Raw genomic sequence first — 26,686 nt, forward strand, 5'->3', positions numbered from 1 at the left:
TAGCACATATGATTCGATTCCTCAGGTGTACGCGACCCGTCTGTCTTCATGATAGCGACCATGTCCAACCACCGCAATGCATTGTGCAATGAATTTCATCTGGCGTCCGCCTCCAGCTCATCATGTAATATATGGCCCACAGCATATGGTTTGACACGTGCGCCGAGCAGTTCGAAAAATATTTTAAATCACGTGATATAATATAACTTACCCCGCATCTCATCTTGCAGTCATTCATTGATTAATCAAGCTAAAGGACTTGAGTCCTAAACAACCTTTATTATTGCTAAAAGTATATATTGGCCCCATATAAGTTCTCAATATATCAATCACGCGCCAACTACTGTTGTTCACCCCATTCTTTTAGCAGAATGTGTGAATGGGCTTGCAAGACATACGCATCTTGTCAACGTAATCCTAAGCATGAAATCCGCCATCATATCAACCGTTGTGCAACTGCAAATCAAAATAACCAGACATGCATTCCGGCAAGTGGACAGCAAAGGGACCTCCCGCTAGCCCGCGACGCCCAGGATACAGACATAGCTGGAGACTGTCCTGTTTGTATTGGAAGCACGCCAGCTAACTCGTCTGATTAACTCGTTTGTCTGTTCCCCAAGCCGTCGTCAGAGATCTTGGTCGAGCCTGTTCGCGACCAGACTCTCCAAGATCTCTAAATTCACTGTAACTTAATTTAGTTTGCGCTAACATAATTAAAGCTAAGGTAAACCGAACATACAATGGTTTATTTTTAGAGACTTGAAAGATTTGAAGTTCAAGCTGACTAAGATTGACATGTGGAATTGTCTTGCAATGAATATCGAGAACGAAGAACAGGCTGGAAGGTGAAGATGGCTCGAATAATATATGTGTATAGACATCGTCTTCTGGAAATTGAATAGCGTGTGCCTTGAAGAAGGCTGTAATCATCTCATACTGAATATTCCCATGTCGCTCAGGACATTTAAGCACGATGCGTTTTGGAACGTTTTGGGCCATTATAATAAGTAGTAATCAGTTTGGAGAGACGTGGGGAGGCCAGAACTTATACCACTGTTGTGTGCCGTAGGTGAAATTAAAGTATTTTGAAAATATGCCAATGGGGTTGTGCCAATTGATGCCTAAGCCGAACCAGGGCCACGCAATTCCAAGACTGTCCTGAGCTACATCGTGCCCTTGCGCTGCCCGTCTCGATCGACGAGAGCTATGTGGTATGAGCGAAAAGCCCTTCCCCGCGTCAACAATACTCCTAGCCGACATTCATGAACAGCATGAAAACCCACCAGCAATGGTCCTGGTTGCCGCCAGGCGCGGTTCTCAAGAACTTCGACTTTTGCGCTGCTAAAAATAGACAGGTTTGAAAATGCGGCCCTTGTCAGGGTCAGGCCCATGCCCGCGTTCGCGCTCGCTTTCATGCCCTTGCTCAGTTTCTCCCTACGGTTCACAACCACCATCCTCACAGTAAGCTTACATGGACCCAGCCAGCCAAGCGTTGATCCAATATGTCCCTAATGGCGTCCGTAAAACATACCGAGCCCGAGCAGAGTATACTGGGCTCTTATAGTATCGAACGGTTGCACGTCTCTGTCTTTGACGGATTTCTTGATATTTTGACCAAGTTACGAAGCGAATTTATCCGGAAAGTCAGCGCCGCTGTGTCGCATCACCTATTAGACATTTTGTACAGACGTGACTTACGCAGGATCACCCGGATCTGAGTCAACATTCGAAACCATTCCTAAAGACTTGGAGAGAGGCATGGACGAGTACGGACGAGAATTTCCACCTCACAGGGATGAAAACTCTCTTCCGATCTTGCGTCCCCAGGATTTCCAAGCTGAACAAGCGGCATGAATCTCCAGTGAGATTTGGCAGTTTCTCGCAAATGATGACTTGACTGTCACATCACCGCTGCAGGACGTACGGCGCATTCAGCATATTAACTGCGGCACGGGCACATGGTGCACCTTGGCGAGCGAGAAATATCCAAACGCAAAGGTTCGCGGCTGGGACACCATAACTTCTTAGAAACGGAGAGTGCCGCAAATGGTCAGTTTCTACGTCGGAGATTTCAAAGAAGCACTCGAATCCTGTGAACGCTGGGATATCATTCTTTTGAGCAATTTACTGGGTACGGTTCAGGACTGGAAGGAAATATACCGTGTATGCTTTAGGAACTTAAACAGCAGCGGAATACTTATACATCGCGAGTTGAAACTGTACATTCATCCCTTGGATTCTTTGCCTCCCTCTATTTCACAGTTCAATACCTTCCTGCGCCAAGCGGCAGAATCTGCTGGAACTCCACTTGATATCACAAAGCACATGCAAGAACAAATGAAGGGCCAGAACTTCTCTGTACGTGCGAACATCGACGCAAAGCATCCAATCCCTCTTGGGACTTGGGATCACAGGCGGCAGTACGTGATGCTTGGAGAGCTTAGCCTCGCTCGTATCCACTTGGACCTTGAAGGCTTATGCTTGCGTATGTTTAAGCAACTTGGGGTGCGTGAAAATTATCGTTTCACCTTCCTTACAACGCTAACATTGTACGAAAGTGGACTGCCGAAATGACTAAAACATTCATTGACAAGGTGCTGGAAGAAATCAAATCAAGCAATGACCCGTAATATCAGTGTCGGTCAGTATATTTTGATTCGGCACCCGGCTGGGGGAACTGCCACGGCTCGGACTCTACGCCTTCGGACGAAAATGGAGGTAGTATCCCCGCTTTAATATCCGTATAATCGCAATTGTTATGTCGTGGTGATGACAGTGTCCTTTTCACAACGCGTGCATGGCAGGACAGCTCGTTTGTGCAACGGTGGCCTATCCATTGATCACGAACGCCTAGGGCTGAATCAGAACGTAATTGATATTTATAGGGCGAGATTTGCCACCCGTTTGCCAATGCTTTTGCTTTTAGCTTTCATTCATAAAAGTGCTAAGTTAGTGCCCTTCTTTCATGTTCGGACGGGTCTGCAGAGAAGGCCCAACCCATGCACACTCGCAGGCTGTCACGGAACCACTAGAAGCGATCCACTCAAGTTATCATGTGAGATGAAGCAATGAGATGGTTAACTATCTACTCGGCCTTGCTGTACTGAAGTGTCGTACAGAGATCAAGACGTTGCATGAAGGAGAGGAGGCTTGAGGATAACTCTTACTCGAATATATAAAAGGGGGCCTTCAACCCTTTCCTAATCAGGATTCAGGGGTCTGGTTGGCCAACATTGGATTATGTTGGCTAATATTGGGTCATGCTGGCTAACATTAGCTGGTGTCAGGGCTGATAGCCAATATCGCGTAGTATTGGATGTAACAGGATAGTGTTATTTAGGTTAGGCAGGGCAACAGGATGGTGCCTATCACTTGTCATGGAGTGAGCCCGTGACACAGGCACCAACAAGTCATAACTACAAAATGGCTCTCGCAAACAATAAAATGTTCTACCAACCGCACAATTGGATGAAAACCCGGCTCCCGCGAAGCGTATATCTCCCTCCCAGATTACCAGCCCTGTAGTAATCATGATTTCATGAAAATTAAGGTAAATAATTCATTTTCGACTTATTCGCCTGCCATAATTAATTAATAACAGAAATTTACCATACTTTTTGTGCATGATAGCGACGAAATACTTGCCGGGGAAACAATTTTCGAGACTGGACGCAAGAAACTGGTAGTCTTATCAAAGGAACAATCAAAGCTCGTGACATCGAAGAGCTTTCCTATTTGGAAATTTTTGGATCATTGCTGCACTATGGTGAATTGCCCACGGTGTGTTTTTGCAACGGCTGCTGGTGCCATTGTCGGTTGTAGTATCGTGCTATGTATCTATTGTGGCCGATATCACTGCGTCCTGGGGCCGTCATTCTAGTTTAGTTTTGTTAATGCAATTTAGCAACTTAATAACAAAACGCGTCTCCATTCACACGTTGCTTGTTTTTTATTCCGGCGGCATTTCCCCACCAATGCTAACAATGTGAGCAGCCTGAGCCAGTGAACATCCCTATCCAGCACTCCTCAATCTGCAATGTGCCGTTAAAGTATTCTCGTAGTTTCTGTTGCATATCATTCTCCGGCATCGCGTCTGTCCTGAAAGTAAAGTCTTTGCCTACCGTGCTATCCCAGCAGTGTATATGAACCTGCTCAATAGAAACATCTCGTAAGCCCTCGTGATCTTTGATAGCCTGAAAGAGAGAAAGGTAGTCACGAGGGGGTAAATTAGAGGACTTCACTGTGATTTTCCGAAGCCCTGGGTAGAGCTGGCGATTTAAGGAAGCTGCGAACAGTGTGACCTCGTTGCTATCTCGCGCACCGACGCCTTCCAAGCATAAATGTACCAGATTCTCAAAAACACGAGTGAACCAAATCAGGTCTGATAGTGCACAGGAATACACGGCCAACTCCGCGGCGTGACGTCCGACTAAATCCATGCTCACGAGAGTTTCGGGATTGATTGGGGTGACCACCTCAAGAGCCCCTGTGGCTTCGTACGGCTGTGAAAGAAGATTCAGCCAAACGGATCCCAGATTGAAAACATGAAGCTGTTGAATCTGGTCCCGGAGGTTATTGAGCGTTCCAAGAATAGACTGGAGATTTGCAACTTCGTTAATTTCGGCCACTCGTTGGCATTGGAAGTGGTGATCAATGCATCCAAACCACGAAAATGTCAGCAGATGTTCTGTTGCGGTATCACGGTAGCGTTGTCTCTGCATCCATTGGAGTCTTCGATCCCAAGAAGGCAGGATAACAATGGTTTTGAGATTATCAAATTGCCTCAGCAAGTGCTGAAGGTCTCTTGGAAAACTACACCAGTAGTCAGCAAGCTTGATTTTAGCTATAGGATCAGCCTTTGCCATTAAGCGAGCCATCAGAAGTGGCGAGAAGAAGGGAAGTGAGATGACTACACGCCGAACACATTTCGCAAAGCAACTTTGCGCGATTTCGACTAAACGTTCGAGACTGTGCTTATGGGGGTAAAGAAGAACCGTATGGAACAGGAGGCGAGAGTAGTACGAAGGAAAGACTTGTCGCAGTTCCTTATAGACGGCGACATCTGGAGTAAGGCATTCCACCTTTGGGTTTCGTAATAATGGCTCGCAGTTAGACTTGCGACGGGTATCTAATGGCATCGAATTCACTGTCGGGTGGGCTTCACAGCTAATACTGAACAGTTAGTATTTGCTCCTTCCATCAGTGCGGAATGCTATGCTTTACCGCGCTTCAGTCTCTAGCGGATGAACGTATTCCAGAATCATATCGCATATTTCAAGCGGGAGACGATCCATTCTAAAGTTAAGCAATGGTGTCGAAAAGGACGGAAGGTCTCATGAATATATATATATATATGTGTGTGTTGATGTACATTGCACCACTGTACCGGACCACAGATCTAGAAAGCCAGAATGCGAAGGTGGCTGTGTACATCGAGTTGTTAGGATATTAGAACTATCGGCTTAACTCTTTGCAGTGCCGATGAGATAGATTCGCCTAGTGCGTGCACATACGCATGCAGCTAGGCGCACAAAATTCAAAGACTGCCTTGCCAAAATAAGGAATAGGATAAATATATTCTGCGTTAGCATTTAAAATCCGCTGTCGTCACTGGAGGCTGAGTGCGCGCTCTTATTACATCTGACTTCAAATCTCAGAAACTAGAATTTGAAGAAAATAGAGAAGAGGCGGCAGAGGCTGACGAGAAAGAAAATCATCGTCATTGTTAAATTGTTAACATGTACCCGTTCGCCTTTGCGGAAAGCAGCCGAGACGGACTGCAATTATGGCGCAAGAGAAGATTCACAAGGTACCTCGCGAGCTATTCTATGCACCTCAATGACTGACATACATGTTACAGAACATCATCAAGAAGTTCAAGCGCGAAGTTAGAGCGCGGGCCCGATGTCGCGAGGCAGCTATAGCTCATATACGACGCCGGATAGGACCATGGCTCAGCAAGTATCGACTGCACAGCAGATCGCGGTGTCGCCGGCTAGACACGAGGAAGACCAATGACTACTTTAAACCGAACACCTTAAGGAATGAGCAAGAACCCACTGTTATAGTTCTTAGCGACCGCGTTATTGATGAGTGCGATGAGGCCAAAGAACATGTTGACAGCCACAGTGGCTTCTGGTCAGCATACTTTGACACATTGTTCAGGGAGCAAGACACGCCTAGAGTGATACAGGGTTCTACCAGCAATAGGACAAGCTAAAAATGTGGCGCACGCTTCTCTAGCAGAGCAGGGAAATGTTGAAAGCCTTTGTAGATTCTCTTAGTGCAACCATAAGATATAGTGTTAACTTTCGAGAAATACTTTCCTTAGTTGTGAAGGGCGCTTAACCTCGGGACATGATTGGGAGTGTTCCAACGTGCGATATTATATCATATTGGGATGGCGCCCTGTGTACAGGCATCCTGTCTTAAGGCTACAAATAACGTGGGGAGCAGAATATCTCGAACGTCCATGAATGCCACTGTGAATTGTCGCTCCGGCTTCAGGCCTGCTAAGGTCCTCTACATCTCACCTCATACAATGGCGTCAATACGAATACCCGCTATTGACGTAACCGGTGATTCTGATCGCTAATAGAAATTGGCTCATCCGGAGAAAGCCGCGCTTGCGGGAATCATGCAAAAGCCATCATCCTACACAGGCAAAACTGATATACAAATGTGTGCCAGGCCTTCAGCGGATTCGACAGTAGCCAACTCCTTGCTATTGGCAGCATCCGATGTGGTCATTCGGGGCTGCACGTATTACGGTAGCCGGAGAGGTGGCTGCCCATCCCATCTGCGTCTCACCTCTGTCCTGCTTTCACACAATGAGTGGGTTTATTTGGAATTCTGCTGCTTACAACTGGCACCGTGAAGATAAATCCACTGCGGACGGGCTTCTTTTGTCGAAACGTATCAGAGGCGTATCCACCGTTGTCGCTCACTTCGAGCAAAAATGGGACGCATGGGGTTCTAACATGTCCGGAGTACTGCGCATTAATACTCGCGAAATAGACAATCTGGTTGCGCTCTTGACAATCTGTAGTGTTATCAGAGGGGTGAAACAGCAATGCTTGATATTGCGCTGAGAATTATAGACTAAGTTACTTTAAACACCTGACAGCCTTTTTTCGAATTAGGTGTGGGCCCAATCTGCAAGGCTGTCAAGGCAGTTTCTGGCGCTTAATTTTCCCAAATCCTGGAATTTCGTTTTTGACGCGCATTAGCGCTCTGGGGGGCAGTGCATCACGGCAGTGCTTGGCTGGATAAACCGCGAAGTTATTTGCCTTCTGAGCAGAGTATGATGTTCACGTCTGAGGTATAATACACCAGCGTGTGACAGCCAAAGATGCGCCTTAAAGCAATAATTTTCACTCAAATTCAATATGGGAGCCATAAAGTCACAAAAGCTTGTTGCGTGTCGGAAATGCACCATATTTCAAGGTACGCGATCTGAGCTCGCTCATCATCAGAAGGTACATCACTACATCGCAAGGAAGCCAAAACCAAAATCCCCCAGCATAAGTCCGAGGCTTGATAGGTTCTTTGATGATCAATTTCATAGTCTCTTTATAAAATCGCCAACGATAAGCAACTCCATTACCAAAGGCCTCGACTTACCAGCCGCTGCCAGAGATGCGGCTCCACTCCAAGAGTCTCCTCTCTCGGCTTTAGCGCAGGTGTACAGTCAAGTGCCAGCGGAGTGTGGCGAGCAGCTTGATCCCACTCCACAAGAAGACTACATATCTTGCTTTGTCGATTTGGAACCGAAAGAGAGCGCTCCGTGGCCCTCCAGCGATGGCGAACGCCTATTCAGCCCAGTGCCGAGCCTCATTCCTGATATCGAGACCTATTCGGAGCAGCAGCTCGTACCGTTTACAGGCTTACCCCCGACCTCACGGTCAGATCCTCGACCGGAGACCATTAGCCAGAATATTTCTTCCATCAACAACCCAGCAGGTAATCGGCATCTAATGGTCGAATTTGAGCCCGATTCGGTTTTGGAACAGACCATACCGGAGACACATCATCCAACTGTGGACCATGCCGAGACTTTACCAAAGTTTCTCTCTTCGGTGGAGCCTCAGCTGAGAGATTTGCGTCATGCACCGCATACAATAGCCTCTGATGCGCACACAGACCACTGCCATGAACACAAAAACGAAATTGAGGTCTTGCGCGATGAGATAGGTTTTCTTCGAGAGCTCATCATGCAGAACATGAGGTCAGTGGACGCAAGGATGGAGCAGCACAATCATGAGCTCGCCCAGACCGCCGTGCATCATGACAGATATTATGGAGCCATTCTCAGTGGTCTAGAAAGCTTTGATGCGCATGTTATAAACTGTATCAAGTTTCATGAGAAAGCTGTGCCTATCCAGAGAGTGGAAGCCATCGAGGGGCATTGTGCACAAATGAACTCGGATTGCGTCGAACGTTATGAAAAGGCAGCAACAGTCCAGAGCTTAAACGCCCTCGAGGAGCGATGCAATCAGAGGATGTCCAACCTGCAGCGGGAGTACCAAGAGTACTCGCAGTCCGTTAAGCACACCCTCGAGACTGGCATTGCTGAATTAGAGAACGGAGTTAAAACTTCTGGATTCTTGGATAGCGCGGAACGGACATCATTGCGAAGCAAGTGTCAAGAATTATCTGAGAAGCTGAGATGCTTGGATGCAAAGTACACGGCGCTCGAGACGGATGTTCAATCTGTATGTTCATCGCCGCACGTGACCTTGCCTTCGTACTACTGACTTCCTGGGTTAGGCTCGGGCCACATTGGAAGGTAGATTGAGCGAATTTGAGGCTCAAATCGAGACCCTGCAATCAAGCGTCGCACGTGTGCGGGCTTCTCAGGTGGAGAGTCAAAACGAAGTCCGCACCATACAGAAATCGCAGTCGCGGCTCGTCGAATCGGCTTCGCTGAAAATGGAATCAGTCGACGCAGAGCTTGCTCGGCGCAACCGAGACGGGGAAAATATCACAAAATTGGCGGGATCTATGCGGGTGGCTGCGTGTAGGCTCAAAATGGTGGAGGATTTCCTCAATCGTCAATTTCCTTCTTCCTTCAATGTACCTATGCTTGCGAAAACTGCCGAGAGGTAAAGAAAAGTTGGTTCTAGCTCTAATCGCCAATCTCTCTATCTAGCTTTAACAATTTAACATTGTCATCACTCTGATCATAGGATCATGCTTCGTCGATTCGGTGATGCCAATGTTGATGTGGGGAGTATCGAGGTAGTAACATCTCTCACTGTTTGGAGAAAAGCACCCCGTGGCGAGAAAAATCATCGGTAGCTTGACTTCAAACTCAGACTCCGAGCACGCATCGAGCTTTCTTATAATAATTTTGTATCAGCCGTGTATCATAACATCCTGAGCACCCCTGACAGCAGCTAAGTTACTTGGAAAAATTTACGGTCGCCACGGGGTGATTCTCTCTACGCACTGGGGGATATTAATCGTGGATTGCACACTTAGCGCGGCTAGAATCCTGGAGCACAATTCCGTCCTCACGGCCTAGCCACTGCCGACGCTTGGCATCACGCACATATATCTGTGGTTGCAAGAGCCGCAGTCAAGCAAGAATCATCATGGCCTTACCTATCAGTGAATATCTAAAATCTACGGCAGTCAGATTGATCAGTGAATCTAGTGCCTACACTGGATTCATCGTTGGGATTCGAGAAGAGGGCGCTTTTATCCTTACTTGTGCCCATGCCTGCGCTAATCTAGGGCCAACAGACATGGACTGCGTGGTAGAGGGAAGGCGTTATCGCTACCCAGCCATTAGGCTACAATGGGCAATGGACGGAACCGGACAACCATTTGACGTCGCTCTGTTTTTCGCATTCTCCCGCGTCGCATTCAAAAAGAGAGGTTCGCTACAGTGGCGCGTCCCAGATGTCCCTCGGGAATACCTGGGCAAAACTCTTGCAGCTTACGCCGACACAAAGATTAGAATATATGGATACCCTAATGGATCTCCCGCTTTCCTAGATGCGGTAATTACCGAAACTGTGGAAGCAGAAGCTCTCTACTTCGCAGGGCAAGCATCACACAGCTTTCTTTCCGCTAAGCCGACGCCTGAGTCTTTAAAGTTGATGTGTGGGGGGCTATCTGGATCCCCAGTTGTGAGCTTAGAAGGAGATTTTGTCGGTGTCGCTGTTAGAGGCCGTCATGTGAGCAATGAGCTTGAATTGTTGATGGTTCCTGCTGTGCTGATCATGAACTTCGTGTCAAGCGGCACCAACAGCGCTCCACATCTCGGGCCGATCCGCTATCGGAAGCTGCTGATAAACACATGGTGGAGGGGCGTTCAAACGAATATCCGTAGACACCAAGCAAATGTGCTGGCACAACTATCGAAGACTATACCGCTACCAAAGAGCCTCTGTTAGCAATACTTAAATTTTTTCCTCTTGTTGTTCAAGTTTTAACGGGCGGAACTTTCATCACGTGATATCGTTGTGCCCTGCAACCCCGTGACCACTCTGGGTCTGTTGTTGCCTTTGGAGTGCGTCAAGAAAAAGCACAACAACAGCGAGAACTCTCATTCTTGGAATAAAGGGCTCAATTGTGTTCACATACACCCCCTGAAGACCGGAAACTGCTTTATCGGAAGCCGCACCTTCCCAACGCGGCCGTAAGACATAGCGACGCCCTGGTGCCAGGAGGTAGCCGGGCCCACCAACCTTTGAGAGCGTATCCTAAAAATCATGAAGCAGCTTAGCGATACATTGCACGTCGTAGAAAGAGATAGAGAGATTGATAGAAAGCAACTAAGTAAAGCTCTCAAGAGCGCGCTACTCGCGCTCGCCAAAATCAAGGATACCCCTGACGTAGCCACCCTAGAAGAGAAGGTAGATTGACTGCGCACAGAGTGAACAGATGGAAAAGCATTGACAAAGCCTTCTAACATATCTGAGAAGATATAGAGGCAATAAAGGCAAATATACAAGCAGCAGCAACAGCGGGTAAAGAGGCGAAGACAGCGGCGATTAAGGCAGTCAACATAGGCAGGGCAGTACTTAGAAGCAAAGGGACACAGCAGCAGCAGGCTATGGCAAGCTATGCTGCTCCACCTGCGGGCTTTAAACCTATATAACCTGAAGGCCCACGTCAAGTAAGCTATAGCCTAGGGTGGAGTAACCAATCAACCGCCCAGAATCAACGCCACGCACAGCCCAGACGAAACCTATATATAAATCGCGGTGTCCTCTGCTCGAACGTGCCGCTGATCGTCGATGACACCCTCCCGACCTCGTCGGTCTCGCATTTCTACGCCGACGAAAAGAAGAGCGGAGGCATATTCGCCACGATGCGGACGTTGTTATCATCGGCGCTGGCGTCGCGGGTTCCACCCTCGCTGTCGCGCTTGGTGACCAGGGCCGCAGCGTCATATTGCTTGAGAAGAATCTGAAGCAGCCGGATCGCATCGTGGGTGAGCTGCTGCAGCCGGGCGGCGTGCTCGCGCTGCAGAAGCTGGGTCTTGGACACTGTTCGAGGACATTGACGCTATTCCTGTGCTTGGGTATCTAGTGACATATCATGCACAGCCGGTTGAGATTCCGTACCCTCGGAATGCTGGCAAGGTAATGGCTCAAGAGTAGAGGGAAGAAGTTTCGATCACGGCAGATTTGTGCAAGCACTGCGAACGGCGGCGATGCAGCACTGCGAACGTAACGGTAATCGAGGATACCGCGACGGAACTCATCAAAAACGAGTGGACGGGCCAGATACTCGGCGCGAAGACGAAGGCAGAAGGCATTTATTTTGGAGTCTTACAATAGTCTGCGACGGTTGTGCGTCGAGATTCAGGAAAGACTACATACAGCGGACACCGATCACGACATCGAAATTCTATGGCCTGGAAAAGAAGGATGCTGTGCTGCCAGCACCGTATCACGGCCATGTTATTCTTGGGGACAGTTCACCTATCCTGCTCTATCAGATTGGCACACACGAGACGAGAGCACTCATCGACGTCAAGGACGGCTGCCGCAGCAGCCCCAAAAGCCGGATCATTCCCATACGCATTACGTCGACCGCCTGCCTATTTCCCTGGCTTGCAAAGAAGCCTCAGCGCACGGAAATAGCTAGTCACATACTTTTCCACAGGGGCATCACGGCAGCCGCCCGTCGAAGTTCACACCTCGTCCGAGTATCCTTACGCACTATTGGCAGCGTCTGCCATGCAATATGCGCTGAAGGAGGCAAGGCGCTGTGCATGTCAAGGTGATAGGGGCTTAAGTGCGTACTGCGCTCGTCGATCCACCGTTCCACGATTCCTTCATCGATATTACGTAGCTTTTTCGACTGGCTGCTCAACCAAAAGACAGGAAGAGGAGGAAGACGTTTACGTGGTACGAAGTACAGGAGCTCTCTTGGCACATATTGGAAGCTCTATCGGCTCGTGTTTGAAAGAGCCACAGGGGACAAGATCAATGGACAGCTAAATCGTAGCATGCAAAAGGTCCGCTGGCTCTGTATTACAACGGGCAGTAACGGGCAACAAAGCTAATGTTGGATTCAGGTGTTACGCAAGCTCGCAACGACGCACGGTCTGCTTGAGTTCGGCAGAGAGAAGTCTTGCATGTACGTCGAAGACCTGAAGGAAGTCTTGCAAACAAACCTCACTACAACGAAGAAATGGTACGCACATGGAATGCTTCGTATGGAGATACAGCTGTTTATGCAGCTGGCGGGCTTCACCGCCAGTCGGCCACTGGCACTTCTCTTTATTATTATTGAATGGCGTCATTCACTGTGATATGTATCCTAGAAAATTTCCCCCTGATAAAAAGGAAAGCACGAGATTCTTCCAAAAGATTAACAGAGTCCACTAAATATGAAACCTGACCTTTTCGCGTTCAGTTCTACTACAGCTCTTTTATAATGGGCAGCGAGCCTTTCGAAAATATGACAGACGTCCTTACAAAGTTTGGACGTAAGGTATTCCTGGTTTTCGAGACTTTAAGCTTCATAAACGCCATCCACGTCTGCTGGGTAATCTGGAGTGCCTGACCTTGCCTTCCGAGCCTATACAGCGCCATAAGTGAACATCATATCTTTATAAACCAGAAAATTGAGATTTTAACCGGGAATAGAATAGCCACATCAAGGCGCAGGTGATACGGTAAACGAAATGCTCGACAGGACAGCTTGCGCCTAAATAGACTAGGTGCAGGCTGTTTTGGTGAGAAATCACCAAATAGCTAGTGACCACGTTTTTATTTTGATGTGTTAAAAGTTGCAAATAAATCATATAAATAACAAATCCCTTAAGACTTTAATATATGACTGATAGAGGTGAATAGTACTAAACCTAATGATATATTTATAACAAAATTGATCAGCTGCCTCCAGGCGTCCTGACCAAGCGAACGTCCCCCAAAGTGGGGTTGGGTCTGTGCCCTCATTAGACTTCATAAACCTTTGGGCAGCCTGGGCCGCAATATAAATTTCTTATCCTTAATCTTTCCGATAACCATAGACTCTCTGCACACGAATTATTTATATACGCCGCTCCGTGCCCTAAGCCATATTATAATAAACTGACAACGTTGGACCGTAAGTTACCTTTTATCAATAGTTCCCCACTCTACAATCGTAAGCACGCGTATAGAAACTGTTTAGGTATGCCCTTCTGAGTGAGGGATATAGGACGATTTTATCCGGCAAAACTACAATAACTTACAAACTTATCCGGTCAAGCCGCTCGCACACCCCCATACCTTTGAGAATGGCAGGAAAAGAGGTCGATCTGAAACAGGGTGATACATCAGGATACAATACAAGCATTGTGGTGAATATACGCGATAGTGGCAAACTGAGTCTTGAAGGTGAATCATGTCGCATAGTGCAGGTTGCGAAGGATGGGAAAGAAGTTTATATTGATGTTCTGAATTCTACAAAAACAACGACTTCAGTGCAGGCTGGATATAAGGGTTACTTGATACGTGGCACGGTCACCCTAGAATAAATAAGAAGATAGGCGCATATAATTATGTAAAGCCGTTAAAGGTTAACGCAAACCCAGCGCTGTAGCTTAAACGCGCAATAACTACGCAATCTCCATCTTTCTCAGGCAGAGCGATAAAGACGCAACTAGTGTACCTACTTTTGCGTGCCCTTTCTTCCAGAAAATGCTGACTGTTCTGTATGCCTTCATCTAATAATTGTGATGGCAGTGTAATGGCGTCATAAGGTGCGACAGCGAATGTGGCGTAATTACCTGGAGGTAGTAAGATGTAATTTTCAATCGCAGGCACCCAAACTGGGACGTGAGGGTTGACAAATTGCGTAGGCAAAGTGATCATTGTCGATGTAGCTTGTTCACCTATATCAGGAATTAGCACTATTGCCATTCTCCCACTTAGACACATACCGAATATCTTTGACACTTCATGCTTGGTAGCAAGTGAGTCAAGTACCAAAGATGAGTAAGTTTTTGTCTTGTCCCGAATGAATTTATGAAGCTCCTTCCTCTCATTGTCTCTCAGTTTGTAGATCATACTCTGTGTAAAGGAAATAATACAGAGAAGACGAACTCCATGATCGCAGAAGCGTTTAACAACATCTAGGAATAATTTATATTGGACATTTTGCGAGTTCTGTTCTTTTTTCGATTTGATGGCAACATCATACGCAAACTGGATGTTCTTCAAATCCCGGGCACTCAGATCCTCCATCAAGTGCAGGCGTTCTGAGTTCTCCTGGAGTATTGTCTCCCATCTATCAACAATTTTCAAACTTCTTTTTTGCACTTCTGACATTAAAATTTCGAAAAATTTTTTCGCTTCCAGGAACACGTCATGTATCTCGGCATTTGTTAGATCATTGCCTATATCCTTATGGGAGATGCGGCGACCGCCTTCAAACTCCACATATATTGCAGATGACATCTCTCGGTGACGCTTGGAAAAGAGGAATAAGTGACGCGATAGGGTGGCAGCAAAAGTGCTTTGCTTCATAACACTACATTCCGCTTTATAGCGTTACATGCCGTCTTATATCATCACATACCGCTCTGTAGCGTCACATGCCGCTCTGTAGCGTCACATGCCGCTCTGTAGCGTCACATGCCGCTTTGTAGCGTCACATAACGCTTTGTAGCGTCACATAACGCTTTGTAGCGCCACATAACGCTTTGTAGCGTCACATGCCGCTTTGCTTTAACTCGTGCTCTCCACGTGTACTAAATTTAGGCGAACTATGATGTATTGGTCAGACAACATAAAGATTTCTGCATAAGCTAAGCGAACGGCATTGATCCCTCGCTTTGCATATTTTCAGCTGCAGAAAGCTCCAAAGACTAGCTCTGACGCGGAGACCGTGCCATTGTGGCGGTATCGTACATTGGACAGCCATTCGGAGGGTGATATCAGTTTTGGTCACTATGCACATCTGCAAATCCTGCGGATCAACCCTCGCTTTCATCTATTTATCGTGCGCACACGTCCATCCTCCACAATGGTAAGCAGTAAGGTGCAGTGAAGAAAACATACAGTAGCGTCTCCTAGGCTTGAAGTATTACCGGAAGCATTGGGCAACGGAGAAAGCATAAACATACGCGTTGATTACTAGCCGGATGTCCGGCTATTGGAAAATACTTTGCAGGCGTCTCAAGTGGTCTTCGCCTATGCTGCCAGCACTTAAGAATAAAACAGAATCGCGTTATCTAAACATTCAATACCGCACGGATGTGGATCTTATCCCAGATGTCACCATCCCTCTCCTACCTCTCGTTCGCTCCCGTTGAAGCTCACTGCTTGTGGCCCTCTTATTGCATATACATCAGTGCTCCTATTGTATTCGACATTGTGAGGAGCCGCTGTATTTGATAACACTGTTATAAAACACACTGTTATATGTAATGCACCTGTTAGCTTTCTATTATCTTTTAATTCTTAGCCCAATATGATAACGAAGCCACGCAAAGCATCAGACGACTCGGAGCTAGCTGCACCTCCCGCATCCTAAGCGTGCTGACGAAACGGTACAGTTCCTGAAGACAAATGAATTGTACGCTGAAAGGGAAGGAACTTGCGAAATGGAGGATGGAGAATGGGCTTTAAGGTGTATAAAAGCAGCTGTTCATCCACCTAGAGAGCATCTTTCAGATAATCGCATTTAAGAGACCATCTAGCTTACATTTGTGCCACCACATTGTTCAGGACTCGACTCATCGCCATGTCCAACAGCCAGACACCAGCTAATACCGAAAATACGTCCGTCCAGTCGTTTCAAGACGGCACCAACACGAGTGATGCCCAAGCAGTTCAAGACGGATCCAAAACTCCGCCTGACAGCAAAACACAGTCTCGCTCTGATTTGGGAAAAAATCCAACTCCAGCTCAAATTAACAATGGGGTCTCGGCCAACTCTACCGAGCTAGGGAACTCTGGACTGGGCTCTCAAGGCCGCGTCGTCGATGATTATTTGAAGGACATGACTACTGAAGAAGCTAGAACGCTGGGGTTGGATAGCGATTCTTGGACATCAAAAGCGTGAGGAGCTGGTTGCTAGTTATTGCTAAGTTAGCCAGCATCAATCAATGATTTGGTATTTAGTGGCTCACAGTTCTTGCACATGCTCGTCCTCGTAATCATTATAAATGTTAAAACTAGATTGCTGAGACCCCACGCTGTTTCGCGTAATAAGTTTCCGTAGACTCCGCTCCCTATAAGCCACCTTGTTATTCTATTTTCCCATAAACATATTATCATTCGGCTAAGCCGCTCTGAAATGTTTGAGATCTTCAAAGCCTGTATAAAGCATTAAAGACCCGAGCAATGCTACTTCCACTTCCGTCCTTGGCTTTCACCATTTTCAACCCTTGATACACCTTCAATTTTATCCCGCAGTTATGTTGATGCATAAGGATCTTATTGCCGCTTTTTGGGCTATTTATGTAGTAATCATTTGCTGTCATCTCGGTGTTCATATCTATCTATTCTGGTATAAAGGACCTTTGCGAAGGGCGACGTGCGTTATTACTCACTTATTCTTTATCCAACTTGCGATCACGGCCACAATACTGGCATCCTCACATCTAATTCACATTACAACGCGGTTCGATAGTTTCTTTTTACTTTATCAGGATCTTGAGCGAGTGAGTCATTCAACGTCATCTATAGGATCGTGCTAAATTGGTACTAGGTTATAGAGCAGATCAGAGTCATTATTAGCGTCCGTCAACCACGATTCCACTGGTTATCCATGCTAGCCGCTTTTGAAGGTTGCTTGTTGGTTATCAGTCTGGGTGGCAGCATCGCTGTTGCGGTGTGTGTACTTTCCAGAATCAGACAAACATCGACCACGCTTATTAACCATCCACATAACAGAACCCGTGAATTAGTCTTGATTCCGCTTTCAATGTTTATCGTTCTCCAGGCCTGTAGGCTCGGAAGGTCTATGTATCGCTGGAGTCTGGATAAGAAGAAACTTTTATCAGTAGCCAGCGCGCTAGCATTGAGCACCTCAACCTTTGCTAGTGCGGGCTATATAGCAGTCTACCATACTGTCCATCTTGGACGTCCATTACAAATCATTATAATAGTACTACTTCCGGCACTCATCGACCTCATCCTTCATGGCTTGCAGATCTATCGGAAAAGATCTGAACACGGGAGGAAGCTGCCTCCGCTAGATGGCGAAAGACTACCCCTGACTCCTATTTCACGGAATGCAAGCGGCGTAAGTATCTCCATCCCGACGATGCAGAACGACATGGACATCGAACTTTGATGCCTTATGATCAGATAAGTCACCTATGAGAACTCTTCACATCTCTACTGGGCGTGCAACGCAGGGCAATGACCAGAGTGTGTTTAGGACAATGGTTTGAGCATTCAAGCTCGGCGAGACGACTTGATTACCGCATGATAATGAAGAGGTGGTCTTAGGGCAAAAAATTCCTGCCTCGTGGCCTTGCGCGGCTTGCGCGGCCTGCGCGGTGTGCGCGGTGTGTACACCGGGGGACTATGGACACCACGAGACAACTGCCACATTGGGCAGCCCCGCTAGATCATATGTATATAATTTTTCGACCAGTTCACGTCCTTTATAATGCATATATAGCTACATTCTCGCACAAATTTTGGTCTGCTTTTAGCTTCAATCTATGGCGACTTTCGATATCATACCTGCTACAGAGGAGTGGAAGCGTCTAGCATGCGAAACGGGTGCACTGTTGAAGGACCCGCAGCCAATTCACCAGGCAGGGAAGCCCGATCTGTTGGTGTATCCTTTGCCAGAGGCGGGGAGAGAACTGGCGAGGAATTTCCATTCGACTATGGTGCGTTGATATGAATGAAAAGGCCAGAATACTGACTACTAGGGTTTCATAAGGTTGAAAATGTGAAAAAACTACTAGCAAGCAGAAAGAGAGCTTCACCGGCGCCTCCGAAAAAGGAGTCGGTAGTAATCGATATTGGGCTGGATGGAATCTCAACCAGAACGCATCAATTCATGATGCTCGCTATCCTTCCCAACGTCGATGCAAGTCACAATGTAAACCTCTGGATCGGCCACAACAAGGCTAGAATCAACGACTGTACGAATGTCTCTCTGGCGCCGGGCGACCATGTCATTGTCTACGAGGACACAAAAGTTATGGGTAATCTTGGTTCTCGATGCATTATAACACTAATAGACACGCTGCCAATGTGACAGAAATATAAAGAGCTCAGTGGCTGGAACTGAACGGCGTGTTGCAACCAGTTCTAAAGCATCTATAAATGTTAGCTTAGTAGTTGAATTCCAGCCCGCTCCAGCGCTGGCCATCTAGCCCAAGATCCTTCAATTGTAGCGTATCACCTTCAGAGAGGTAATCGCCAATATACATTGGCAAGGTCATGGAATTAGCTACTTCGACTCCGCTATCATTGACGATTGCTGTTTCCGAGTCTTGGACACCATCTCGCATTGGTAAGCGCGGGGGACTCAACTCCGAAGCAAGAAAGTCGGCACGAGCGAGATTTACAGGGCCTGATAGCTCTGGCTGGCATTGTGGAGTTTCCAACACGCTGCTGAGTTCTGTGTGCCTCAGTTTACTTGGCTGCTGATCTCTGGGAACCGCTTGGGACATGGAGTAGATGTGAGCGGCGGTGCCTTCATCATTCACCACTACAGGATCCCCTCTTGTCCATCCTCCACTCTTAAGGGTCGCTAATCTCTCATGGAACACGTCCTCTCTCAGCTTTGTTCCCAGGGCTTTGTTGATTGTCTTGAGACTTGATTATCGATGAGTGCGAGTCATAAATGACATGTCCCCAAACTCACCTGCAATAGTTGCCGAAGATGATCTTCACGAGATATGGTATCTCGAACGGGACCTTGGCTTGTATCTCGTCGCGAGGAGGTCTTAGGTCGAAGACGAGACCTGAAAGATCCACCCGAAAGCCTTGAACTACTTTTGGGGTCTGATGGATGGATGGTATATCTTACCCTAGTTAGTACAGCCTTATGTGAAAAGCTGCCTGATGAACTAACTGACACTGGAAGAGTAACTCCCAAGCTCGGTGCCTTAGTGCTGTTTCACTCATATCATGCGCCCAAGCGATAATCTTAAGCGCTGTATGGCGGAGGTGTGATAACCAAATCTCGGACGCGTTCGACTGGCCCTGAATTCGCTGCAGATGATCCATCAGGCACTTGTCCACCTCTTTTTTGGATACACCCATCTCTATTGCAATGATCGAAAGGCTAACAAAGAGGAGCGTGCCGAAGTTGAACAACTGCGTCGCGTGAATTCTATTCTCTCCTAGCGTGCTGACAAAACCACCGTATCCTCGAAGGATACTAATTGTGCTTCTATCATGAGGCGTTTTGTCTCCGAGTGTCGTCTGGAGCTGGTCACATACATCGAAGCGCATACATGTGAGGCGACTTATCGTTTCAATCAGGCCACTCCATGTAAAGGTTAGGGTTTGTTTTCGCCGCGTCGCCCAACCCTCTTCGTTTTGCCGTAGAACATCCCAAAACATGCTAGTCCACTTGTTCGCGCGAGCAGTAACTTTCTTTGGACGCTCTGAGGGGTCTTCGATAACGATTTGCATAGGGGTCAATTGCGGTTGCGTCGGCGAGAAGATGGACGTGGGGACCTGCTCCAGGTGATGAACTCGACGCCGCAGTTGAAACACTTCGTTCTCTAAATAGGTGATATATTCTTTAACTGTGCCTTTGAAATTGTCTAATCGCTTATGCCTTTGGTTTGGCATTATGAATCCTGCGAGATTAAGAATTTGTGAGGGTAATAATTAGGAATGGTTGTAAGCAGCAAGTGATTAACACATTTCTGTATTTAGCAAATAAGTCTCGACTTATTCTCCTTTGCGGTAATAGCACAGATCGGAATCTTGGCGAACTTTAACCTGAATCCGAACAGCCACACTATTGCCTTGCCCTGTCTAGGCTTATCTTAGTAACGCAGTCAAGGATGTCGCCGTCTCGACGCATATGTGTGCGCCATCCAACAGAAAATTAACGCTAAGAAGCACGAGAATGAGCACGTACCACCGGCTCACCATCCGTATCTGCCGAAGGGGTCGAGGGGATGTGGTTTGACAGGGAAGATCATCTGTTCTGCTGCTAGATCCTTGCCTCTTGATAATGAGCCCCTATGTGGCCATGAGATTCTTCATACGACATCATTCTCTCTGCCTCAGCTGTTGCTGGCGAGCGGGGTTCATATACGGTAAGACATGCAATTTTGATCGCCTGCCCCGTCCTTGCTCAGTCTTTATTGTGGATCTCCTGGTATTAAGCCAGCCACACCTACTTGTATCCAGTATCCGTGCTTAGCGTAAGATGGCTGACATTATGCTGGATTTAGTGGCCAAATCCACCTATATGCAGAGGAAGTTATGATTCAAATCGAGATCCCAAGACCTGTATTAATCCACCAGCGAAATGGCGTGGGATTAACGAACACTGCTCCAAGAACATATCCACGCGTATATAAATATGTCGCTAGTCCTCAGCAAAACAGGGCAAAACTACCTTTTCGACCTTCGCTCCCTTATTTATGCATCATGTTTCTATGTCTCACTACGAAAATTCGCCACTTATCTTTGCGATTATTATCAAGCAAATCATCTGCAACTCAGTATGAGAGCTCGCAGCCTGCAGCAGGAGGCCACTTGCAGAACAACGCGGACGAAGTAAATGCTCCTCGAGAGCACAGCTTAACCCATGTGCTCAACGACAAGGGCCAAGATTACGACCACCACACAGGGGAGCCGCCACCTCCATATTCTTCAACGCCTCCGGAGCACTTGCCCCAAAACGACAATAGTCCTGCAGAAACAGGCACTAGCTTCCAAGAGATTCTAGTGTTATCCCAAAAAGAGAAGGCCCAATATGTATCACTGCACTGCGGAGACGAAACTCGGAGTGACATTCTGCTGTATCTATCAGCCAAATTAGGATTTCAGGCGTTTGTTAGCATGACGTTATATCTTCTCACAAGGGCTTCGGCGTATGAGCTTGTTCCACGTCATGCCGACTTTCGCTGGCGCGTTAAAAACTCATTTCTCAAGCTTAATCCAGATGTTATTATAGCCCTTTCGGCCATGGCTTGTGTGGTGTTGGGCACGCCGGGAGGGGAATTTACAAACTCTAATGTCTTGGCCTATGTCGATGTATTCGAGACTAACTTAGGTGATCTCTTTGAATGGGATTGCCAGCTAGAGGCGGTCACTATCCGTAAAGCGTCTAGTTCATTTCAGGTTATACAGACAGCCTTGAGCAGTGGACCGATGAGTATGATCTTACCGTACAGAGGAAATCTGAAGAAAGACTTGGATATTGGATTGGTAAGACCATTACGCCGGTAATCTGGCCTTCTACTAACAGTGCAGGGCGCCGCCTGGGATGTTATAAATGAGCTTTGGATATAGTTCTGGGCCCATTTACAGTACGGGTATTATGTTGATTCATTCTGCTATATAGCGCAATCAATATTTCCCTCATCCAGCCCGGTTTTTCCTCTTGCTTTCCCGTTATTGTGAGACGTAATTCATATTTAATGCGTTGAGAACATGATCCTCTCCGGCAGTAACCGTTCAGCCTTCCGAAGCCCGAAACCCACCTTCTCTGCATGGCATTCTTGGCCATCTCGCTACACTTGTTGGCTATAAAGGGATGTTGTGACGGACTAAAAAAAGAATAATCTGATCAAACCAATATAGCAACTAAGGGTTTTTGCCCAGACAAGGGTAAATGGCATGACGACGAGAGTCTCGGGCCAGCCACCCGAAGGATCATCACATGAGATATCAGTGCGCCAGAGAGTGCCGCTCTAGATTAACTCCGTCAAGTATGCCTTGCATGATCGGTCACAATTTATCCATTAGTACTTGCTCATTCCTCAAGAAAGAAGTATCGGGGCTTGCTCCCTGTCTCACACACAGCACATCGTGCGATATCCATCCGTCCACGGATTTGCTTAGCTACTCATCTCCTCTTCAAGCAAGAATACGCGGAATGGCTGGTCTACCCGAATGGTCACCTGTGCGGCACCCCATTTAGTCAATTTTTATGATAAAGCTAACATGAATAGTAGCCCTATGATTGGGTAACCATTTTGATCGTCTTGTTGTTCTTCACGCGTGGTCTTCTCTGCTTCTTAATGAGCATCTATTTTGCTGCAAAAGCAAAACGGGCTTTGATGCAGCGGGCTCCGGCACGACACTCGTCGCCTAGTATGGGGGAGTGAAGGGACATTCGAGGATGGTGCTTGGGATATAGATTACACATCCACCGATCAACGGGTGTGGGCTGGAATCTCTCGATCACAAATTGGACATTTAATTTTAGCCTGCCGATTAATTAATAAGATATATCTTCACATATCCGCTAGCTTAAACATAATACAAAATTGGGAGCAATAATATTAGATTTGGGTTACTTCCATACAGCTGCTAGATGCATTCATATTTGCTCCACACTACCCAATTTTTTTGTTTCCTCGAAAAACTTTTCTCTGACTCCATATGACAATGCAGCCATAAAAACACCTCTCTCAGGCGCAGGTTGTGGCGTACGCGAATGAAATAAACCCTGGAGGGTACCTAGCGGAAATTTTTATCAAGGACCTTAGCTTGATTCAGCCTTGCTCATGTTGGCTACCATTCGAAACATGAGTTATGATCTTTAGGGCCTAAATACTATCTGCTAAAACTGCGTAGAGAGGGATTAACTCCAACTGAAGAACATGCAGCCAAAAATAGAAGAAAATACTGCACGGTAATCTTCCATAGAGAGGACGATATAAATAAAATGTATGAATACTGGAGCGAGTATATTATGAGTGATATTCGGCAAAAGAAAGAATTTCAACAGGAATTTCGGAATTTTTTGGAAAATTCATATGATGAACCAATACTTATAAATGACGTTTTCTCTACAAGGGAAAATTTCAGTAGATGAGTGAAGCGGGTGAGTGGATACAAGTCTTGGTAGTTGCTGAAGGGAAGTGGTGTGGTAGATTCTAAAGGACGCCATACTCAAGGATGCCTATACACAGCTGATGCGTGACCGTCCTATACAATAGAAATAGTGGTTATGCAGGCAAAATCAACCATTCAGTCTACGCATACACCGTCCTTAAAAGAGGTCACTGGCTCGTTCCTGCCAGCGCAGCTCCGTCCGAACGAAAACTTAGGCTCATGATGTAATAACTGTCCAGCACTGGTAGCCGGTGTTGAGTATTCTGAAACGGAAGATTCTGGGATGACCCCGTGGCCATTGGACAGTTTGAAATGGTGGCTCGTTAGGATACAACTGGAACCTGAGGAACCTTTCAGTGCAGCTCGACAGATCCTGACGATTTGCTCTCTAGGAGCAACAGCTGTATCATGCTGAGACCGTCTTGCAGTGCTGAGGCAGCTTGATTGAGTGCGCGAAAATGGCTCAAAGTTTCCGAAAGAGATGCTTGCGTGTCATTGAGCAAAAGTCGACCAAGAAGCACGCCGAATTCGGCGCGTGCTACACCTAAGCTTAGTTCGTCCAGAAGAACATTAATATGTGCTATGGTTCGTAATATGCTCGACCTTGACTCGTCAATGCTCGCCCTCCGTTTAGTCAGCCCCAGGAAGATCGTGCGATGTATATGAAACGTGACTTACTGAAGCATAGCACATGAACACAGTATAACCGGGTTTGTACAGACGGTGCAAGGTGAGCAGATCGTCCCGCACAATTTGTCCTGTGGTTTCGGCGTTTTTTCCATGCTAGAGATCTGACAAGTGCGTATTCCTCCAATATCAAGGAGCTATTTGAGGAAACTGAGAAACATATTAGGTGCGATGTAGCGATAAATGTTGTGTTCTTATACTATGTCATTGTTATTGGTTCCTGTGGGTCTGTTTATCGAAAGTTTTATTAGGGGCTTGACCTCGTGCATAATGTACAAAAAGGGATTAAAGGCGCTGAGTGACAATTGATTTGTGATGCCGGCAGCCCGTCCGCCAGTTTATCTGTTAACTACTCTCGCGGATGTGCTCTCTGACGTAGGTAACAGTGGCAAGGAACGGTTTGCGAATGTGCGTAAGTCTTTATTAAGATGCTGGAATTCGGGCTTCACGCTCTCCATTATGCGACCGAGACACGTCAGTTCAAGAGTAATGGATGGAAAATACGCTAATTTCCTACGAATATTAATAGCTCCGATCGTTGTACTCGTGTTAGCTTCAGCCGCGCTGGCTCAAGTCGTCGATATTGACCCCCATTCGCACAGCTCAACACATGCACGCACCTCATGGATTTCACCCAACTATTCAGCGCCTCAGCCTGGTGCATAATGAGACTAGGGCCGGCGACGCTCTAGACGAGCTAATGGTCAGAGTGTGGCTGGTAGTGAATCGCGGAAGGAAATGTGCTTGTGTCCGCTGGACCGCCACTTCGAATCCTTGAACAGCTCGCTTCTCGGGCTCGCGCCTGGGTCCAGTCTCGTCTTCAGAATCAGTCTCGGTTAACAGCCTTTTATCGAGTCATTTCAATCCCAACTCTGTTGCTTCACTCACTTATCCCTCAATCCACTGGTGTTCCTTGTGTTTCGTGGTGCGGAAATGGAGTGGCCACGAATAGATAATCAAAGGCGGAGTTGGTCAGCAGAGGTAAAATTAGGATAGTAAGCGGCAACGTAGCTGCGTGTGCGGCTGTTCACTCGTTCAGCTAGTGAAAAACGTACATATTATCATTTTTGCTGCTGCCTAAATCGGTGAACATATTTCGGGCTTCGCCTGTATTATGGCAAGTGCAACACATGGCGTGGCTGTCTCGGTAAATGGTCTCATGCTGGCGCTTTAGACAGTGTAGAAGGATGCGTTTAACTTTCAGCCAGCTCGCGAACTTCTCATACATTGTGAAGAAAAGGCTAAATAAGCTTAGGGAATCTATACAAGAATTAGTTAAGCCAACAAACTCCAGCGACGCAACCACTCTTCATGCCACGTTTCTCGCAACTCCAGATAGACACTAGGTCAGAGTCTACGCCTAGCTTATGCATTCGCCAGTGCACTCAATGAGACGTCACCAAAATCTGTCAAAATCTCCAGTCGTAGGAGAATCTTTGCAAACTGTTTCACAGTCATTGGAACTGATTTACTCTTGCATAAATTCGCCAAGGAGGCGTGATGCTCTTCTCTATGTCCGCATTCGCAAGGTGGAAAATAATTCATCTCTGAAAAGGCGGTGCAGGTGCAGCTTAAGCAGAATGACCATCGTGAACAGTGTTTGCGTTCTGCTGTCATTATCATCTGTCATAGTCAGCTACCAAAGATTAAAATATTTTCAGTCTCTCACCTCGACGATCATTTCTCCGATATCTGTATTTGTAACCTTGACCATATGTATTCTTGAGAGGCAAAGTGAAACTAATGATATTTCCGCATCAAGCCCAAATAAGTTTGTATCTGGTCCTACTGTGATGAAGTCTTTTTGGTCTCGTCCGCCATTCACGCACGAATCTAGTAAAGCCTCTCGAGTCCGGAATATTATATCACGTTCAATTTCCCGTCGCCTTGGAGCGCATAAATCTTTTCCATTTACAGGATGTAGTGATCTTGTACATAGCAGTTTGTTTTCGGTAGCAAGCTTCGGCAACACTTGTGACTAGATATAGTTAGCCCAGTTATCATGACAATTTTATTCATACCCACCTTTTGCATATCGTTTTGGCATTTTGCACAAGAATCACATTTGCAAGTCGGGCAATAGTTGCACGCGTATATGCACATGATGTTGGCGTTTGATAATTGTGACACTAGTAAAGAATAGGAAGATGATGATAGGAGCGAGATGATGATAATAATAAATTATCTTTACAGTCGCTCATCAGGTTGACTCTCAAGAATATATATGCATTGTCAAAGGGCATTACGTTTGGCTGTCTGGAGAATACTTGGATCATAGCTTGCTGCAGTCTTGGTTGTGGAATCCCCTGCAAAGAGCTTCCATCGGGTCCACCTCTGATATTCTTGGTTCCGAAACCCGGCCTTCTCTCTGAGAGATACGACCTGCAGGCGAGTAACTTCAATGGCCAAAGGTATGGCTTGCAGCTTTTAGAATCTGACCTGTCTCGGGTTCTGCCTCATCCATGGTCAAAGCGACCAGTGGCGGTCGGCAAACCCTGAGTGTTTCGTCATCCTCGGTGCCCATATGGCTTTCTAAAGTT

At 46.8% G+C, this 26,686-nt stretch overlaps 14 protein-coding genes across 14 annotated transcripts; 9 read left to right on the plus strand and 5 right to left on the minus strand.

The window, feature by feature from the left end:
- Positions 1-216: 216 nt before the first annotated feature.
- Positions 217-1,192, minus strand: PV09_08035 (uncharacterized protein). The gene is made up of 2 exons (XM_016361885.1): positions 740-1,192; positions 217-682 (listed from the first exon to the last, which is right to left on the minus strand). Exons 1-2 carry the CDS (start codon positions 997-999, stop codon positions 583-585), a joined length of 360 nt encoding a protein of 119 aa, XP_016210191.1. The 5' UTR covers positions 1,000-1,192; the 3' UTR covers positions 217-582.
- A 192-nt stretch (positions 1,193-1,384) lies between these two features.
- PV09_08036 (uncharacterized protein) lies at positions 1,385-2,630 on the plus strand (the record flags this gene model as incomplete). The annotated part of the gene is made up of 2 exons (XM_016361886.1): positions 1,385-2,505; positions 2,559-2,630. Exons 1-2 carry the CDS (start codon positions 2,047-2,049, stop codon positions 2,628-2,630), a joined length of 531 nt encoding a protein of 176 aa, XP_016210192.1. The 5' UTR covers positions 1,385-2,046.
- Positions 2,631-2,656: 26 nt separating this feature from the next.
- On the plus strand, positions 2,657-3,088 carry PV09_08037 (uncharacterized protein). Its single transcript, XM_016361887.1, has one exon. It carries the CDS (start codon positions 2,770-2,772, stop codon positions 3,070-3,072), a length of 303 nt encoding a protein of 100 aa, XP_016210193.1. The 5' UTR covers positions 2,657-2,769; the 3' UTR covers positions 3,073-3,088.
- An 889-nt stretch (positions 3,089-3,977) lies between these two features.
- PV09_08038 (uncharacterized protein) lies at positions 3,978-4,865 on the minus strand (the record flags this gene model as incomplete). The annotated part of the gene is made up of 1 exon (XM_016361888.1): positions 3,978-4,865. The coding sequence occupies one exon, from the start codon at positions 4,863-4,865 to the stop codon at positions 3,978-3,980; it is 888 nt and encodes a 295-aa protein (XP_016210194.1).
- A 914-nt stretch (positions 4,866-5,779) lies between these two features.
- Positions 5,780-6,220, plus strand: PV09_08039 (uncharacterized protein; the record flags this gene model as incomplete). Its single annotated transcript, XM_016361889.1, has 2 exons — positions 5,780-5,809; positions 5,861-6,220. The coding sequence occupies exons 1-2, from the start codon at positions 5,786-5,788 to the stop codon at positions 6,218-6,220; spliced, it is 384 nt and encodes a 127-aa protein (XP_016210195.1). The 5' UTR covers positions 5,780-5,785.
- A 1,023-nt stretch (positions 6,221-7,243) lies between these two features.
- Positions 7,244-9,182, plus strand: PV09_08040 (uncharacterized protein). Its single transcript, XM_016361890.1, has 2 exons — positions 7,244-8,714; positions 8,770-9,182. Exons 1-2 carry the CDS (start codon positions 7,389-7,391, stop codon positions 9,106-9,108), a joined length of 1,665 nt encoding a protein of 554 aa, XP_016210196.1. The 5' UTR covers positions 7,244-7,388; the 3' UTR covers positions 9,109-9,182.
- A 414-nt stretch (positions 9,183-9,596) lies between these two features.
- PV09_08041 (uncharacterized protein) lies at positions 9,597-10,403 on the plus strand (the record flags this gene model as incomplete). Its single annotated transcript, XM_016361891.1, has 1 exon — positions 9,597-10,403. One exon carries the CDS (start codon positions 9,597-9,599, stop codon positions 10,401-10,403), a length of 807 nt encoding a protein of 268 aa, XP_016210197.1.
- Positions 10,404-11,158: 755 nt separating this feature from the next.
- On the plus strand, positions 11,159-12,865 carry PV09_08042 (uncharacterized protein). The gene is made up of 2 exons (XM_016361892.1): positions 11,159-12,478; positions 12,539-12,865. The coding sequence occupies exon 1, from the start codon at positions 11,669-11,671 to the stop codon at positions 12,242-12,244; it is 576 nt and encodes a 191-aa protein (XP_016210198.1). The 5' UTR covers positions 11,159-11,668; the 3' UTR covers positions 12,245-12,478; positions 12,539-12,865.
- A 1,016-nt stretch (positions 12,866-13,881) lies between these two features.
- PV09_08043 (uncharacterized protein) lies at positions 13,882-14,975 on the minus strand. The gene is made up of 2 exons (XM_016361893.1): positions 14,393-14,975; positions 13,882-14,344 (listed from the first exon to the last, which is right to left on the minus strand). The coding sequence occupies exons 1-2, from the start codon at positions 14,907-14,909 to the stop codon at positions 14,010-14,012; spliced, it is 852 nt and encodes a 283-aa protein (XP_016210199.1). The 5' UTR covers positions 14,910-14,975; the 3' UTR covers positions 13,882-14,009.
- Positions 14,976-15,698: 723 nt separating this feature from the next.
- On the plus strand, positions 15,699-16,524 carry PV09_08044 (uncharacterized protein). Its single transcript, XM_016361894.1, has 2 exons — positions 15,699-15,827; positions 16,010-16,524. The coding sequence occupies exon 2, from the start codon at positions 16,198-16,200 to the stop codon at positions 16,516-16,518; it is 321 nt and encodes a 106-aa protein (XP_016210200.1). The 5' UTR covers positions 15,699-15,827; positions 16,010-16,197; the 3' UTR covers positions 16,519-16,524.
- A 1,552-nt stretch (positions 16,525-18,076) lies between these two features.
- On the plus strand, positions 18,077-20,371 carry PV09_08045 (uncharacterized protein). Its single transcript, XM_016361895.1, has 3 exons — positions 18,077-18,304; positions 18,358-19,459; positions 19,515-20,371. Exons 1-2 carry the CDS (start codon positions 18,131-18,133, stop codon positions 18,676-18,678), a joined length of 495 nt encoding a protein of 164 aa, XP_016210201.1. The 5' UTR covers positions 18,077-18,130; the 3' UTR covers positions 18,679-19,459; positions 19,515-20,371.
- On the minus strand, positions 18,635-20,272 carry PV09_08046 (uncharacterized protein). The gene is made up of 3 exons (XM_016361896.1): positions 19,505-20,272; positions 19,291-19,450; positions 18,635-19,241 (listed from the first exon to the last, which is right to left on the minus strand). Exons 1-3 carry the CDS (start codon positions 20,226-20,228, stop codon positions 18,755-18,757), a joined length of 1,371 nt encoding a protein of 456 aa, XP_016210202.1. The 5' UTR covers positions 20,229-20,272; the 3' UTR covers positions 18,635-18,754.
- Positions 20,372-20,560: 189 nt separating the features above from the next.
- PV09_08047 (uncharacterized protein) lies at positions 20,561-21,977 on the plus strand. The gene is made up of 3 exons (XM_016361897.1): positions 20,561-20,704; positions 20,843-21,824; positions 21,870-21,977. Exons 2-3 carry the CDS (start codon positions 20,874-20,876, stop codon positions 21,906-21,908), a joined length of 990 nt encoding a protein of 329 aa, XP_016210203.1. The 5' UTR covers positions 20,561-20,704; positions 20,843-20,873; the 3' UTR covers positions 21,909-21,977.
- Positions 21,978-25,216: 3,239 nt separating this feature from the next.
- Positions 25,217-26,392, minus strand: PV09_08048 (uncharacterized protein). The gene is made up of 3 exons (XM_016361898.1): positions 26,172-26,392; positions 25,816-26,124; positions 25,217-25,769 (listed from the first exon to the last, which is right to left on the minus strand). The coding sequence occupies exons 1-3, from the start codon at positions 26,247-26,249 to the stop codon at positions 25,512-25,514; spliced, it is 645 nt and encodes a 214-aa protein (XP_016210204.1). The 5' UTR covers positions 26,250-26,392; the 3' UTR covers positions 25,217-25,511.
- Between the last annotated feature and the right edge of the window lie 294 nt (positions 26,393-26,686).

Source organism: Verruconis gallopava, assembly GCF_000836295.1.
Source record: "Verruconis gallopava strain CBS 43764 unplaced genomic scaffold supercont1.36, whole genome shotgun sequence".
Taxonomy (NCBI): domain Eukaryota; kingdom Fungi; phylum Ascomycota; class Dothideomycetes; order Venturiales; family Sympoventuriaceae; genus Verruconis; species Verruconis gallopava.